Genomic DNA, 18,198 nt, shown 5'->3' with positions numbered 1-18,198 from the left:
TGGCCATTTCATGCTAACTGAAGGACCAGAGATGACGAATCTCTTGGCTTCATTCCCTGAAACTCCAAGCGGACTCACCGGCTCCGAAGCGCGACGTGTAGTTCTCGATGCCGGCCAGGTCCAAGTAGTGGTTGCGTCGCTCGAGGTTCTCGTCCACGCAGTTGCGCTGGCAGCCCGGCTGGGTGTGGTGGTCGCTGTGGTGGCGCCTGCGAGGGACGAGAGCGGCGCCTCTCATTAGCGAGGCCGGTGAGGTCTCTCGCAGTAAAACTCTCCTTGTGATCGGGGGGGGGGGGGTTGGTTGGTTTGTTGTCAATTTGCAACGAATGCACGAGTGCTCATTTTCAACTTACACAAAAATCTTCCTCTCCAGTTGGGATTTGAATGAAAGTCATAAAGAACTTCCTTAATTTTTCCACACTTTTACCTGATCAGTGCTCGACTTTTCTTGTCTGCACCCCTGGGGTCTTCTGTACACTTGTCACTTCTCTCCCTCGGGTGGGAAACATCTGGAAACAACAAGAGGCTATTATCAATGAGAGCAACACACACACAAACACAAACACGACAGCAGCGACGTCTCGGAAGAAAGCAACCTTTGTTTGGGGCTTTTACTTTGAAGATCTACAGAGGAGGAGAACGAAAAAAGCCAACAACAACGCTTCATCTATTCTATTTCCAGCCTCTTATAAGGCGAGGAATGAAAGGAAATAATAATAAAAAGAGACTTCAGAAATAGTTTAATAAGGACGTGAGATCTGACGCTGGCTGGAATTAGCATGAAGGCATGAAGCGCCCGTGTTTTTTTTTTTTCAAAAGATGTCGGAAATCTCTTCTCCGGGGGTATTTATAGCCCAGACAACAGGGCACAAAAAAACAACAACAAAAAAACAGGAATATGTGTTTTTTGGAGCAACTCCCCCTCCCACTCCCTTGCTACTTTTTGACTGAGTCGTTATAGGGGGGAAAGTTGGGTTCAGTAGAGACAGAAACATCCCTTAAAGCGTCCTTTCACGTGTTTGATGAGGACGTGACGGCCAGAACAAAAGCCCAGATGTTCCTTGGCGACGCCGTCTTTCCTGCGACGAGCACATCGCCGATCGGAGAAAATGACGACACAAAACAGTGGGGATGACACAATAACTCACCATTTCATACTGTCACCATATTTTGCCAATGACAGTATCATGATATTAAGTGGTAATCGATATACAGTACCCTCGCCATTTCGCGCTTTGAATTTCAGGGCTTCACTTTTATGTTTTTCAAAAATGTAAATAAAAATGATCTGTGGTTCAATACGGCCTGTTATCTGTCAAACAATATGCATATTTAAGGATATTTTATGTATTTCTGGCCTAAATTAGGCATTTTCAAGCATAAAAATGGTAAAGTAAAATACAAATATAAGGCATTCAGAAGATGCATTCAAATACATGTTTTTCATATGTAGTATTCTACACTGTCACTAGGTGTCAGTGATGCTACACTGATAAACAGTAGCTGCTGCAGGAAGTGCTTGTGTGACTCTCCCCATGCTAACGTGTGTGAGTCTTCATTATGGCTTATTTTCTCTTCTAACGTCTACTATGTTGGGTAATATGAATGTAAATGTAAATGGGGGTGTTATTTCATGTCTAGAGGGCTCTAATAATGTTAAATACCGTATTTAGAGGGTCTATGCTCGAACTAAATATTCCATTGGAAAATTACTGATCACAGTCGGACCGGAACCAATTCACCACGAGGAACGACTAATCCCTCGCCATAATTGAATACAGCTTATTAGTCAAAACATATGCATATTTAAGCAAATTGGTTGGTTTTTTTGGCTAAATAAAACATTTTCAAGCACGAAAATGTCTAAATGAGACACACAAGCGCCAGACTTGATCACCGGAACAACAGGCTTTTATTGCAGCTTGAATGATCTCACAACAGGCAATAATCCCCAAAGCCCCCGTCACACCAAGCACGAATCAGCACAAATCAAGCAGAACCAGGTGGAATGAAAAAGTTTCAAAATTTGCGGCACATTCGGGAGAGGGCTTGAATGCCGTTGGAATACTTATCAGGAACAGGAGCTGGCGCTTTGGGGGGGTTCCTGGATTTCACCAGTGGTACGTTTGGACGCTTCTTTCCTTGTGATGTAAATTGGCGACACGGAAGTGGTGAGTGACTCTTCAGCGGGCTCGTTGCCTTTCAGCACCTCTGCACCGTCCACGCCAGCGTGCTGGTGGAGTTAACTTGGCCACTTCTTTCCTTGACGGTGATGCCAATGTGAATAAGCAATACAGCGACGTTTCAGCGGCAGCTGGCCTTTTCCCCCGAATGCGATCAGAATGTGGTAAGAATATTTAGAATACAGTAATAATATTTAGAATACGGTAAGGATATTTAGAATACTGTAAGAATATTTAGAATACGGTAAGAATATTTAGAATACAGTAATAATATTTAGAATACTGTAAGGATATTTAGAATACTGTAAGGATATTTAGAATACAGTAATATTATTTAGAATACTGTAAGGATATTTAGAATACGGTAAGAATATTTAGAATACTGTAAGAATATTTAGAATGCAGTCAGATAGCAGTTAGAAGACCTTTCAAATGCCATATTTTTCCACTTCAAATGCACGTCGAAGGTTTTTAGCATGCTAAAAACATCTGGGCAGGAACGGGCCACAGGAACGGGCCCTGATATCGGGAATGCACTCAGAATGCAGTGAGAATTTTTAGAATGCACTTGGAGTATCCTGGAATAAACCAGGAATTTTCATTCTGACAGCATTCTGGCTCGTTCTGCCTCTAGCGTGACTACGGTATAACACGGGCTACGGTTGCCGCCGTAACCCACGCCAAGCCAAAACTGAACTCTGAAACCCTGATGTCAGTTGCTGTCCTCCCACCACTCAGCTCCCCTAGCACGGCAACACACGAGCTTGAGTTTTATTTATGTCTTAAAATGCTTCTTTTCTCCAATTATGTCTACTATATTGGGTAATAGTGTAGGGGGAGTGTAAAGGTGACTATAGGGGTGTTATTTCATGTCTAGAGGGCTCTAATAATGTAAAAAAAAAAAAACATATTTAAAGACAGTAGACAGGTTTTCTGTGGTCTAATTGTGAAAATATTCCATTTATAAATAAGGAGTCCTACTTTTATTCATCACGGTTGGTCTGCAACCAATTACCTGCGATAAATGAGGGATCATTGTACTCGGTTTTCCTTTCACAGAAGAAATATCAACGTTGCATACTGTATCGCCAGAGAAGAATGTGATATTGATATTTACCATAATTATATGTCCCACCCAGTATCGCAGTCTCTGGTACTACATTATGGATACATGAGTGTCAAATATCAACATTTTCTCTCTAATGGCACATACTGGTTTAGACACGGCTTTACTTGCTATGTATGCATTTCCAAAGGCAGCAGCAGGTCCTGGCAGGTACTACAAGCCAACAGTTGGATAAACAGTTGCCTCTTTAGTCTCATTCTGCTACATTGCTGTTGTTTCTTGACCACCCAAAACCGACTGTGGGGCAAACTATCGTGATAATATCATACTTGCATGCTAACTGTACCTGCGCCACCTTGCGTGCAAGTCCTCCACCGCTGGCTGGAGTCTGGAGCCACCGACAACTTGACCCGCAAGGTCTTACTGCTGCTCGGCGAATGGTTGACGGAGGCATCCACGACCTCGTAGATGGTGTGGAGAAGACTGGTGATGTCCTACAGGAAGGAGAGGAGAAGGCGTGAACGCTGGCCTTGTTGGGTAGTATAGCATTCAAGGTCGATAGCGTAGCATGGTCATAGGCTTGTAACGATAACAAATTTTGCTGGTCGATAATTGTGCTACAAATTATCGTCGATAATCGATGTTATCGACAACATTTTTTAGAGAACATTTTTTCATTATCGTCATGAGGTGTAATTGACATTTAAACCACTAGAGGGTACGCAAGTGTAGTGTACCTGAGTGAGCCACATTAGTAAAACACAGAAGTTGCCTGCTAGCAGAGTAACACCAGAGCTCACAATGAACTGGAAACAGGAAGTGCTCTCAGCTACGCTACAGTATGTTGATTAAAATATAAACCGTTTGAATGGTTGCATTTCTTTTGCAAGGTAGCGAGCGACACAGTCTGTGAGCGCGCACCATTTTGCACTGTTTTGTTTATATTTGCCGACCAAACGCCTCAGTCAGCGTTGACTGTCGGGTGCCCAAGCACCTCCATCAGTAGTTTTTTTCCCAGTTGAGAAAATTGTCCGTGTTGGTTGTCGGTGTTGATGCGCTCACCGTGTTCATTCTGTTTAAAACCGAAATATTCCCACACTGTGGCATTCACCTCAGTGCCTTCATTTATGTTAGCGTATGCCAGCTCACAAAGCTAACTGCTAACCCTCTGTATCCACTCACGAGTAGCCCCGCCTCCACAAAGAGGCTGGATGAGATGAGGGCTCACTCTCTCTGTTCATTCCACTATAGAACCAACACGCACAGACAGATGTAGAGTGAACGCTCATGTCATCCAGCCTGTGTGGCACACAGAGGACTTTAGAAGTAACGGTTTTTCATGACTTCAGGTAGGAAAAACCTCCTTCATCATGGACATGACGCCACTTCTGACTCTATCTGACTCTGACCCTAAAAAAAAAAGGCTTCGCTACACATTTTAAAATGCAGCTCGGAGCTCTAACTATCTGTCAGTCAGCTACAGACACGGGAGCTCCTCAGCAAATAGGCTATGCTAGCATGATGTAGCAGTTATAAGATGAGTGTAATGTTATCACTGTAGGTCACATAGCTACAGCATGCTAGCGTTGCTAACGTTTGTGTCCTCCTGCCCCACTTGTTAATGTTACCTTATTGTATGTAATGTATGTCATCTATTATGTTGTTACACAGTATGTATAAAAAGTGGATAAAGTACACAATAGCGATTGTCCCATATAGGTATGCTAGTGTTGCAGACAATGGAGTTTCAAAATAAAAGTGTGTGTCGCTGTGTAGAGTCGAGCGGGGGTTCACACTTCACTTGAAGGCATTGACACGCCACAGAAAAGGAGATAAGTGGAAAGTTTCAGTGCCATTTTTCCCCATTTCCTCCTCTCTCTCTCCTCTCTCTGTCTCGCTCGCTCGCTCTCTCTCTCTCTCTCGCGCGCGCGCACGCTCTTCTCTGGCATGAAAAGAAGCGAGAGAAGAAAGCGTCTGCCGTCTCACGAGTCGAGCAGCCACCGGCAACGCCGAGCAAACTGCACAGGCAAGCACACAGAGGACACAGCTCGGCTCTTTGTTTGCACACAGAACACAGCCTTCCTGGGTGTTCCTGTTGGATCTGTGCGGGCGCCAAGCACGGAAGGGAAAGCATCAACTATTCTGGAGTCTCTTCTTGAAAGGGACATTTGGTAAACTCACTTTATGCTTGTGGGTGTGCTGTAGCGCCACAGCTCACTCCTTTGTACGGCTAGACAAGCTCATCATAACGCTAATTAAAGTCTCTCGTTCATTTTACACGTTGATGTTAAAAGTGTTTAACTTCTTCTTACACTTGTATAACAGGAAAGTACACTTTCTGCCTCAAAAGTCAAACGCAACTTGGGAATTGGCAAAATGTCAGCCAGTATCCTCTGTATGACAGGAACGCTCTGCTGTTTTCAAGAATCTACTGCAAAAATAGTCATACAGATCTCTGGTATCATTGAGGGGGGGTATAGCGATTTATCACGTGTACAGGTCCACCATCCATCCGCAGCACGAGCCTGGAGTTTGTTTTTCCAGAGAGAAGATCGTAACGTTGTGCCATAACAGGCTAGCATGTGCTAGCATGACAAATATTTACATTTGCACTCAGTACCGTCATCAAATCTTACTTTTATGCAGTCCCACATAGTATCGGCATTTGGGACCACATATGAGGTGAAAGGAAAAAAGGGGGGAAATGCAGTATAGTAGTCTTTCTGTGCAGCGTGGGAGAAAGCTAGATGGTGCCTTCAAGGACCGTCAAACAACGTGGGACGGCTCAAGAACATAAACATAGAAAAACTGTGGGATTTGTAACTGTATATTATTTCTTTAAGAAAATAATGGCCCATATTTCCCAAAATTATATTGATTATATTTAAATTTGATGTAGTTATTTACAAATGTATTTTAATTTTTTTTAAATTGTTGCAACTGAAAGTTTCCTGCGGCCCGGTGGTTGGGGGCCCCGTCTTATATGACATCAGTGCGCTGCTCTTTTTAAAACAAAAAGACTAGCCCAAGATAATGTATCTGACAAAGAATACTGTGCTAGTTTTACGACTCTACTGCTAAAATACTAGTCCAAGATCTTTTACATGACAGGTGTGTGCTGCTGCTGTTAAGAATCTACTGCAAAAATACTAGTCAAAGATCCTCTATACAGTATGACAAGGAATGCTCTGCTGTTTCTATTAAGAATGGCCTGCAAAAATACGACTCAAAGGTCTTTTATGTGACAGAAGTACTTTGTTGTTTTTAGGAATTTACTGCAAAAAGCACGGGTCAAAGATCCTCTACTTTACGTGACAAGGGATGCTCTGCTGTTTTTAAGACTCAACTGCAAAAAGGCCAGCCATAGATCTTCTGTATGAAAAGAGCGCTGCTATTTCTAAGAATTGACAGCAAAAGCAGCAGTCAAAGATCTGCTACACAACAGGAAGCGCTATGCTGCTTTTTAACACCTACTGCAACCCGTTGTTGTTTTTGCAGTAGCCCCTCGAAAACAGCTTGTATGACGGTTAGGAAAGTACTTTTTTCTGGAAAGACACGACTCAACAGTGGAACAGATGTTTGGAGTTGGTGAAACAAATGTAGGCTTCACTCCACATCTTAAAATAAGCCCTAGCGTGTGCTTGCAGTAGACGGGATCATTGTAGTTCTTTGGCGTTTTATTCGATGACTTTAACGTGTGTGGAAGAACATGTTTTGGCAGATGTTTGTCTGATTTCCGTGTTCATTCATTCATTCATTCATTCATCAAAAGGAGGAGTGGAACCTCCTTCAGGTTAGAAGACAATAATTACCTCTCTGGTGACTTTGCCATTGTTGTCAAAGTCGTACAGGGTGAAGGTCCACTCCTGTCGGTTGTCCTCCTCCATGGACACGGCGCACTCCAACTCCTGAGACAGCACAGCCGTGTCAGAGTGTGAGTGAGTGAGTGTGTGTGTGTGTGTGTGTGTGTGTGTGTGTGTGTGTGTGTGGCCTAGTTTCCTCCAAAGTGGAAGTTAATAAACGGCCCGTTCGACGTGGAAACTCACTTCAAACTGGAGCTGCTTCTGCGGCCCTGCGGGGGATTGGCCGTCCCTCTCCTGCATCTTCTCCTCCACGCAGCAGCTGTCTGACTTCTCTGGGGGTAGAGCCACTACACACACACACACACACACACACACACACACACACACACACGAAATGAGTGAGCATGAGGATGAAAAGCGGTGGGTGCGGTCATAACCTGAGGACAGGTTGTCGCTTGGAAAGTCCTGCATTGGAGTAAGGCAGCAAAAAAAAAAAAAGTGATGCACGGGCTGGAAAAGCACAACCTCAGGGTGTGTCCCACTGTTGGGACTCTAAAATATGAATCAGATCTAATCCCTAAAAAGTTAAAAGCCACAGACTCTGTGGGCCAATAGGCTGCGGGTATCAATGGCTGCCCTCTTATTGGATAAAAGATAAGTAAGCGTTCTGTCGTGTCCCATTTGTTCTCTCTGTGGAGCATTCAGCAGGAGCTAATTCATTAACAAAAAAGATGAAGTAAAAAATATATATTTAGTGTTGTATATTTGACATTATTACTTTTATTACTTTTATGTTTATGTATTTTATTTTATTTTACTCAAATTGTGTAAATTTCTTTATATTATTGATGTATATTGCTGATATGTTTGTCCTTTTATATCATGTATTCTATCATATTTGTATATTATTAGTATTATTACTCATACTGTATATAGCTTCATTTATTACTTATATAATATTATTACATATTAATATATATTGTTCCCTTGTTTATCGCGGGGGATAGGGTCCCAAAATAGCCCACAATAAGTGAGATCCGCGAAGTAGCCAACTTCATTTCTTAAAATAATGATTATGCTTTCAGGCTGTAAAAGCCTGAACCAAACACTTTATACGCTTTTCTCAGACACACACGAACGTTTTCTCACATTTCTCTCTTTTGTTTCAACACCCTCCATGCCTCTTCCTCCTGGCCTCGCCCCACCGTGCTGTCGTGTTTTGGTATCCTTGTTACAACATATCGCTCCTGTCGCCGTATTTTCATTTTCCTCGTTCTCCTCAAACCGAAGATCCATTTATTCCGTAATGGCGCCCTACGGCCGCAACTTCAGCATGTCCACAAGTCAAACTTTTTGTGCGATGGTTAGCATCCTCCTCTGCCTTGTGGGTGCGACTGCAGGTGCCCTTGGCGGTGCAGAACGTTTCGTCGACATTGTGGGGCTAAAACGTGCAAACATGGAGCACTTCAGAGTCACACTGCTAGCGATCGAACATTTATGTCAATTTGGCAACGCATTCTGTGCTGCACAGTAAGGCATGGAGGAGACTGCCTGGCTGTGGTCTACAGTCCCGTAGCCAGTCAGGATGCAGACACAACGCATGGGTTCTCCCTTAGCCAATCAGGCATAATGCACGTTCATACGCTGTAAAAAAAAAAAAAAAAACTAAACCAAAAAACGAAACAGTGAGTCCGCGAAAGGTGAACCGCGATGTAGCGAGGGAACGCTGTATATATTAATCAGAATTTCAATCAATTTTATACAACTGTACTTGTTGTATTGCTCATTTTTTCGTCACTTTTTAGATGGTTATGTTTATTATATTACTTTACTCATTTTAGGCACTTTAGGATATTTGTCATGTTTCTCAGATTTGGCCAATTTTGGAATATTTATTTATTTATTTAATATTTTGTTATTTTTAAAACACGTATTTGTTATATTACTCATGCCTTATTTTTTGTAAAAAAAAATTTTTGATTGCTTTTACTTTTTTTTTTCATTTTAGTTGACATTTCCGGAAATAAAATCCTCTCAGCCTAACTGTGACAAGGCTGTCATTCAGACTTAATTGTCACAAAACACATCAAATAGAGTTAAGTAAGTCTACCAAAGTTAATTAGTGTCTTTACAAAATAAATAAATATATCAAAAGTCCATTGAAGTCCAAACGTTCCATTGTTTGAGAGGATATTTCGACTTTGGCAACCAAACGCCAGAACCAGATGTGTGAGGGATGCATTGCCGCTGATGTTGTGGCCAGCGTGTGGAAAGCGCTTTGGCTGTGAATATTTCAACAAGCCCACTCAGCACTTTTACTTTCCTTCTTTCAGCATCCGCCCCCTCCGATGGCAGGCTCACGGGCCACGCCCCCTTCTCTCTCTTATCCCGGTCTCCTCCTCCCATCCCACTTTGAAGTCCCATTCTCAAACCTTCTGGAAGAGGATCAGTCCGGTGGCGTAAAACAGAATCACTAATTAATTAAGCCGAGTCAAATCCCTAACACTGTTTGTTTGCGCGCCAGCCCAGCAGACACAACGGCCCACTTTCTTTCCTCGCCATCCAAAAGCCGATCAAAGCCGACCTGTCTCATCCCCGCATTAGGGGAGGGGGCCGCGAATGAAAGGCAACATCCCAGGGAGCTTTTTAGCAACTTTTTTTGGAGAGGAGAGCTTGACGTTTGATCATGTCTGAGGGGCAAATCTGTTTGGTGGCAGCCTCACTATGGTGGTGAGATAGCCAATGAAACGCCAGGGGTGGGTGGGGGTTCACAGTAATACGGCATCGCCCCATCCCTCGGAAAAGAGTCTGAGAGATGAAGCCACCGCGGGATTGGCTGCACATCAGATCGGAGGTGCAAGGCGAGGGCACCGGAGGATGACGCCCTTCACGCCAGCAGCTCAGCGACTGTATGACACATCGGCCTCCCGCCTCCAAGACGCCCAGACGCCCAAGGTTGAGGGCAGCCCTGATGTTTGGGATGAGTAGGATGACTCTGCCTTTTGCGGGTGAAAAAAAAAGTCACATTTTCTTCATCTGGAGCACGAGTGATCAAGGAAGTTTAATCCTGCGCTTTTTCTCTTTTCTAGCTTCTTAGCGGGCGAGTGTAATTGCTAGCCAGCCCGCATGTAAACAAGAAAGCATCCATCATCTCACAGAGCTCCAGCCCGTCTCAGCGAAGGGTTAAAAACTCACGCACATGCAGACTTCTCTTCCTCACCGCTCTCTTCTATCCTGCTCTATTACTGCAATTTCATTGACTTTGCAGATTATTTCTAGTCTCATTTTCAAAGTTCAGTAGAAGCTAATTAATAATTTTCAAAGTACAGCATATTTTGTGTTCATTTGTGTTGTCACTCACTACATTTTTAAATTTGTTTGATGATATGAAACATTTAAGCGACAGAGATGCAAAAAACAAAAAAACAACAAATAAAAGAAATCAGGAAGGTTTTCACACCAGCGTATGTGATCATCTTATGTCTTATTTGTGTCAGGTGGTGGTTGTCATCAATTACACGTGAGCAACTGTGTTCATTACGCTAAATGACACGACATGATCTTTATCACAAACACAAATGTATTGGGCCGCGAGCGAGTGTGCTGTGGATTTTGCCTGTTGGATTATTATGTGTCCTTGTATTCATTCCTATTATGAAATGGGTCGCTTAGCATCAGGAACTGTCCAAGATGGACTCATTGCATGTAATCATGCTGTGCCCCGGCCCACCTCTTCCAAATACACCAACCTTGAGTACAAATCAGAGCACTCGCACGAGCCAAACATACCAGGCTGAAGGTGTGGCGTGGGCCCAAGCACGGTACCACTGGCCTAGTGCGGGTACGCCACTAAATGCCTGAAAACAGCACAGGCAAGAAACTCTCCAAATCTTCCATCACCTTTCTCATATTCTGCGTGGGTGTCGCCAGCTCTCACCCAATCCCGACTTTGAAGAGGAATGGGAGGCTTCCAAATCCAGGATCATGTCACACCAGGGGGGAAACATGGGGGAAGATAGAATCTTTGCACGGGGGGGGGAGGGTAAATCCAAGCGGGATGGGGGTGAGAAGCAGGAGGGAAAGTAAAGGGGACCTGATCAGCACATTGCTGGGGCTTAGAGGAGGGGTGTGTACCAAAGGGGGGGTGGGGGTATTGTTGGGTTACAACCAGTTAAAAAAAAACAAACAAAAAAAACAAACAAGGAGCATGTCTGCTCAATATATGCTATTTGCTTTATCATAAACACTGGATGTGCTTCTTTAAAGGCCCTCTGTTACGGAAAAGTGACTTTTTAAAGACGGTCTGACAGTCATTTATGTCCCGAGAGCATCAAATGTGAGAAAAATACCACATTTTCGCTTTTGAACTTGCAGATTTTTTTTCAAGTAATAAAGTGCACGATAGCGCTCCGCCTGGAGACAGGCGTGGACAAACACAGTTCATTAGCGTTAAAGCTACAGACACACAGTCATTCTTTTAAACTGTCCAAATTCCAGCATCAAGGCTACATTTTGGACAACACACAGCAAACACGCTATTGTGGGACTCCGGAGACCAAAACTGGTGGAAAACACTACAATATGGCACGTTTATCACGGTATTTGTCAATGATGACATGAAGCAGCCCTTACCCTCCAAGCGGTAGTGCTCTTCACCAATCCCCTGAGCGCACGCTTCATTGATGGAGTCCTGCAAACAGAGAGAGGAGGGAAAAAAAGTCAGAGAGTCATATATCACGGAGTCTCTCATCTTCAGTCACATAAAAACAAACAGCGCAAATCCACAGCACAGCATTCCGACATGGCGTGGCATCCCAACATCTAACCATGGGCAGTCATACGTGGGTACACAAACAACGTTTTACATGGGGTATGGCAACATAATTGCAGGGCTGGAGTACACTACACCAGACAGGCAGTCAGGGAAAGATGCTAGCAGGGCTAACAGACGGGCTATTTCTGGTTTCACTTTAGTTTTACAAGAGAGACCCCCCCTTTCCAGGCAGCTCAAAATGCAAAGCATGTGATCGTGTGCACCGTGTAACACCGCGGCTCAGCTATCCAAGTGGCTGTCATTTGTCATTCAAAGGATGACACGCATGCATCCCCTGGCATGAATGCAGGCCACATATCCGTCAAGCAGTACGGCTCAAAACCCTGATCTGGGTTTCTATCACAGGGTGTCAGACAGTGGAGGCAACAAAGTCAGCAGAATATTTCCACCAAGGGGTACGGGGAACGTCTGTTATGCGTCCAGCAGTAGGTAGGCGTGTCGCAAGATCGCAAGAGATAAGATTTCTCGTTGAGAAATGGGCAGCAGGACCATAATAAATACATTCCATTAATCACACAATAAATGAAAACTAACTCAATCATTTTGCCGGCCTCGATATATTGCCATGTGCACGTGCATCTGTCTTCCGCGTCTCTCGCCTCCATCAGGCAGGAAGAGGGTTCACTCTGTGCATTGCTTTCTCCACCTTGGCGTGTTTGTTCAATACAACAACGGTGTGAACGGAGTGAGCCCTTTTGGGGGTCATACAGTCTCTTTGACCTGGTGGGTGGAGGCGGGGCCGCTAGCATGCGCACAGAAGTGCACGCTAGATTCCAATTTAAGGGAAAAGTTAAAGTTGTATCAAACCAGTGTACCATAGTAGGCCCCTAGTAGTCGGTAAATAAATGCCAATCAGGCCATCGCATCATCTTACCATACCACTGCCAACATGGAAGTAACAATTTCCAATTGACCAATCAACAGTCTGAAATGTGCCACATGTGTCTCCAGCCAGTACTGCAAACGTGTAGAAACAAGCTCAACCATCCGTCTCTCTCGACTATTGGGCCCATCAAAGAACATCCTCCACACCACCCATGTGTCTCCACGGGTGTGGGTGGGAGTCGAAGGTGCAACACGTTGAAGAGGTGATTTCTCAGTAATCCACAGAGGTAGAAGGTCACAAATGTGCGAGCCCACCCTCGATAGTGCTTGCTGTGCGGCCAGCGTGGGTGGTCCCAGGAGGAGAATATTGCAACCTGCTGGCCCCGACTGACTGGAATTCTCGTAAAAATGTCAAATCCATGAAAGTGAATTCCAGTCAATAAATGCAGAGGAGGAGGAGGTTGGCTTCATGGTCAATAGAAGAGGGAAAGACAGCTCCCGTGGCGGGAATTTGTTTGATTTGTGGAACAATTTTTGTAATAGCTTCAATTGTGACAAACACAAAGGAAAATAAGTCTGTAACAATGTCTTTGATTTCGGGGTAATTTGATGAGATGACAGTAGTTCCTTTAATTGGTGTGTTCTTGAAACAATTTGGAGCTCAGAGCTTTTTTGAAAGCCAACATTCTGAACGTCTTTGGCTACATTCACACTGAAGGCCAATTCTGATTCTTTTCATGTCAGTGTGAACAGCACGATTCCAATTGTTTCCAAAGTCCCCCCGGGCCTCTTTCGTATGTAGATATAAATAAATGCAGACATAAATCCCAGATTTAAAAAAACATTTTAAAGTTTCCATAATGCATTTTATTTGAGCAACGCATTCCACTGGAGGACAAGCAGCACAGAAAATGGATGGATGGCGCGACAATACTGCCTCAGTCCACCAGAGGGAGGCTGACGTCATTGCAGCACCCCAATGAATGCATTGTTCAGACGTATTGCATTATGGGAAAACATTGAGAGTATTGGTACATGCTTGTGTATTTGTCAGATATACCTTTTAAGTGTTAAGTTGCTGTCTGATGAGTTTAGTGTTCTTCGTAAGATGACATCACGAGTCAGACTACTATGTTGTTATACCGTTATATATAATGATCTCCTGCGATTTCCAGTGGGTTGACAAGCTCGTTGTAAGTGCACAGATAGCTCGTGATTGCCTCCTGCTAAAGAAAGAGCTATCGTTTCCTCGCTGACTCGCGAGCGGAACCGTATTTAAACAACAAGTAGTAGTTCTGAAGTAAAGGAGTCACAAGATTAGAATTTAGCCGCACCATTGTATTAGCTGCAGGATTCAAAGTTTAAGAAAAAAGTAGCGGGTTATACACCGGAATTTACGGTATAATCATGATCAACAAATAAAAGGCAAAATTACAAAATCCTTCAAATATCTTGAGATTTTTTCAATTTTAAAAAGTATTGGTATCCGCAATGCTGGTCCTATATTTGCTTGTGTAAGCAGTAAGAGTTTGAATATGCTGGAAAATAAGGATTTTTTTAGGTTTGCCTATGTGCCGTCAAAACAACTAGTTTGTAGGTATGGAATGGAACACAATGAAGCGATAACATGATGGTCCCACAATACTAACAATACTACTACCAAACAATTAGCATTTTACACTGGTTTTCTCAAATTCAGGCGTTCTAAACATGTGCGCCGCCATTTGTAGACAATTCAACCTGTTTGGAAAGGAGTGGGATAAAGCAGGTCTCATGTAATCCTACCACTTCCCCGAGTCTCAGTAATTGCTGACACTTTGTTCACCTTCTGTGTTTAACATGCACCAGGTTACCAATGTTTCAGTAAGGAAAAAAGGGATACACAATATGGATGCTATTTTTTGTAATTTTTTTGTGATAAATGGTGTAAAATTGCTGAGGGGTTAGCCAGGAACATGAGAAACAGCAGAAGAGGAATGCGCTAATTGCTTGTTGTCTGCGGTGATGGATGGAAGCCACGTTATTAGTGTGCTAGAGGGACTGCTGGATTTGTTCTGGTCAGTGTTAAAAATGGGAAAATATCCTCGGCTTTTGTTGCTTTTGCACACACACATTCGCGCACACACACACTTCCTCTTCTTCTCTTGCACAGTCCCCAAGCCCCTAAATGCTAATGGATAAAAGAGGAGGAAAACTCAACTTTTTGAATACTTGCCAGCTGATTTTTAAAGACAATCTATACGACAAGTAACGCTACATGGACAAAAGTATCAGGACAAGTGGTCATTCCGCTAAACAGAAGAAATGTTCAAAGTGCAGCCGTTGGCAGTCCGCAGCTCGTTTGTCTTACTGCCCCGTGGCATGCTCGAAAAATACATTTAATGTGTAGCTGCCGTGCGATAAAGCCGTGTGTCTACACGGTAAACAAACACGGTGGAGACCAGCATTTGGCTAGCAATAGCGCCACGGGGAAGCCAGAGCTTCAGGTGTTAAGTGTCCCCTTCCTGGTGAAATACGTTTAAACGTAAGACAAGTGCATAACACAAAAGCTAAGCAATTTTAGTTTTGCATTGTGTTCCCTTACTGTACCAAAAATGAGCCAAACCATGAAAGGTACGTACCGAACAGTGATTATGCCGTACACCGCTACACGCCCAGTACACGGACACAGAAAAGATGGTATTGATGGTATTGTTTTCACAGAACTTCATGCCGTATTGGTCCAGTTTTCTCAAAGTGACGGCCTCGTGTCACGTCCCAGAATTTCTGGGGGCTTTGGGGCAGAAGGCAACACCTCTCCAGTCCCAACTCAACAATTTTCCAGACGTGATGTTGAATGTTCTGGCAAAACTGTTGCATTACAACGCTCTGCTTTCAACAGCAGCCAGGTCCTTCAGAGCTTCTTGCGGATTGTGTGTTTTAAACGTGTTCAAGCTCCTTCACAGAAAGTGATTTATGGCAGACTGTAACATAGAAGCTTGTGTGCCGGCCCCATTACAGCATCCTCGCTACAGCACTCGCTGACTGTTTGGCTTGGCGCTGGGTTGTGTTTGGCAAACGTCATGAAGTGCTCACAATGTGCATTTAAAGCTGCCAAAGACACATGACCATGTTTAATCAAAGATTGCATATATTGTCAAATATTGCATATTTAGCATCTCATGGTACTTTTTATGATGCGCTTTCAGAGAGCAGTTGGAGAAATCTAAAGGGCAGCGAGCGTACCCTGGCGCACAGAAAGCGGCCGCTGGCATCCTACTGACTTTGGCACCGCACTCATGGACTTACTGGCATTTTCCCCCCCGTTTGAAAGCAAAAAGTTAAATTACACGTAATATGTACTTGAATGTGATTGTGGGAAAGTCCCACAAGGCCTCTCGGTCTGCCTCGGCGAGCCGCCACACAGGCTGACAATTTATGCGCCCGACGACAGCTCCCCGTGATCGAGCGCCAGGGCCCGGTCGAGGCAGGACCTCTGGAGCTGCGGCGGTGGCGGTAGTGGTGGTGGTGGTGGTGGTGGCTACTGGCGCGCCATCAAAACCCAGGGAAGATCTCATTAGGGCTGCGTCTGGAGGCCTCCTGCACCATCCCTTAACCGGCACGAGGAAACACCTTCAGGAATGTGCCTTTTGTTTGTGGAGGAAGAATGTCAGGATAGTGGTGGGGCATCGGCAAGTACACCACTTCCTCCTTTGTTCTCTCAAGTACCGCTGAGGTTGCAGACATTTGTGAAAAAGCAACAGGCAACAGTGACCCTTTTCATATGGACTATTAAAAGAGTTTATTCCAACTTTTTTCGGATTTTTTCGCATTTTGTACTGATACGGAATGGGGGATCAAAGTCATTCTCCAGCTTCGGATGAAGAATCAATGCTTAGAAAGACTCCGAACTCCGGCTTCATTAGGTAGCGTAAAAGGGGCTTCTGTGCACCTCTTATACTGCTGAACCGCTGCACACAAAAGGGCGAAACATTTGTCAAAACATGCACCCCATTTGAACTGTGTCGCCTGTGGCATTATTTTTCAGCAAAATACACCACACTGTGGTGCTGTTATTAAACCCCCGCGGGTTTGACCCCCATAGGTTGGACTGACTTTCTCTGAAATTTCTCCCCCAGCTCAAGTAGGCTCCGCTGAACACCCCGCCACTGTAACTTCAGGAGGTTTACCCAAGTCACCGCAAAATTTGGTACACACCTCTTGAGGACTGACAAGCACATGCCTGTAAAATGTAAGCAAGATTGTTTGCAAAACATGGCCGCCATCAAGCAAAATGTCTTTGCAGGGGCAGGACTTAGCCATTAATTGTCTATAAGTCATTGACCATCTGTCCAATCATTGTAAAACGTTGAAGGTACCTGTATTACATGCATGCTATCGTGTATTCCAAAGCATTTAGATTACAACCCACAGAGGGTGCCACAAAGGTCATTTACAGTCTTGTGAAAAAATGAGGACTCTACGTACATGACTCCCTAATGGAGAACCCAGCTGTATAGCATTGGAATTGCGAAAAGGTCTTGTCCAGATGTGGCCCCCAAAGTTAAAAACCAAGTAAAACAACAACACAAAAACTGCAAATTAACATCTTGGTGTAGTGTTACTTAAAACAAAAACACCTCCAGAGAGGAAATACCTCTCCCCTTCCGCCATCCCAGAGAGTAAGTCGAGATACACAGGAGGCTGTTTCAAAGGCCCCAGCAGCACAAACCGCTGGAACCCAAAACAGCGCCCATCCTCCGCCAATTGATGTCATGAAAACAAAAACAAGCCGACAACCTGCCGTCATTAGACACCCGAGAGTCCGGTTGGGTGCGTTCCCCACTCTGGAGTGCTCCTTAACACGCCGCCCTGATAGATGGTGCTGATATGAAGGAGGGAGAAGTCGAGCTTGGCCTTCAAAGGGGATCCGTTTGCACACATGAAATAAAGATCTCAGATAATCTCGTTGCAAAGCAAAGCTGACGCAAGCCGTGCACGGAGGGAAGGCAGGAATGAGGGAGGGGGGAATCTTTAGACTGATCGTTACGGCAAATGAATGTCTCCGTGTTGCTCTCCAATCCAAAAGATAAATCTGTTATTTTCGCTCATCACTCGTTGCAATGCGTCGTTTCTTGGCCGGCTTCCAGAACAGACAGAGCACCATACTTGGGTTCTCCTAAATGTCAAAGTTTATAAGAAGCAGCGATAGGCATGAAGGCAGTGCCAAGAGGAAGTCGTGTCGTGTTTAACAATGCGGTTTTATTTGATAAGAACCTCCAAAGGCTTCTGATGTCGAGCCATTCTGTTACGAGAACATGTGCACGTGTCCACACGCCTGAATTATTTGATTGCCACTGCAGATTTGTTTGTTGATATTGCGACAAAAACACAGGGCTTCCTCCCAAGCACCGCGTGTGTGCTGTACCACTGCTGTGGAAGGACCACCCAAAGTCTCAGAGGGTCTTCATCCGAAGACTGACATGCATATTCCTTTCCCAGGTTTCCAAA

General features: G+C 44.3%; 1 protein-coding gene across 1 annotated transcript in view; it reads right to left on the bottom strand.

Moving 5' to 3' along the window:
- The window catches only part of nkd1 (NKD inhibitor of WNT signaling pathway 1), a 47,714-nt gene that overhangs the window by 11,617 nt on the left and 17,899 nt on the right, over positions 1-18,198 (bottom strand). Inside the window, exons 4-9 of the mRNA XM_054771208.1 lie at positions 11,682-11,739; positions 7,293-7,396; positions 7,059-7,154; positions 3,593-3,740; positions 425-506; positions 79-206 (exon numbers count right to left, since the gene is read on the bottom strand). Of these exons, the coding sequence (XP_054627183.1) occupies positions 79-206; positions 425-506; positions 3,593-3,740; positions 7,059-7,154; positions 7,293-7,396; positions 11,682-11,739 (616 nt within the window). The remainder of the gene's footprint in view (positions 1-78; positions 207-424; positions 507-3,592; positions 3,741-7,058; positions 7,155-7,292; positions 7,397-11,681; positions 11,740-18,198) is intronic.

Source organism: Dunckerocampus dactyliophorus, chromosome 3, assembly GCF_027744805.1.
Source record: "Dunckerocampus dactyliophorus isolate RoL2022-P2 chromosome 3, RoL_Ddac_1.1, whole genome shotgun sequence".
Lineage (NCBI taxonomy): Eukaryota > Metazoa > Chordata > Actinopteri > Syngnathiformes > Syngnathidae > Dunckerocampus > Dunckerocampus dactyliophorus.
This window is presented reverse-complemented; position numbering and strand designations above follow the sequence as displayed.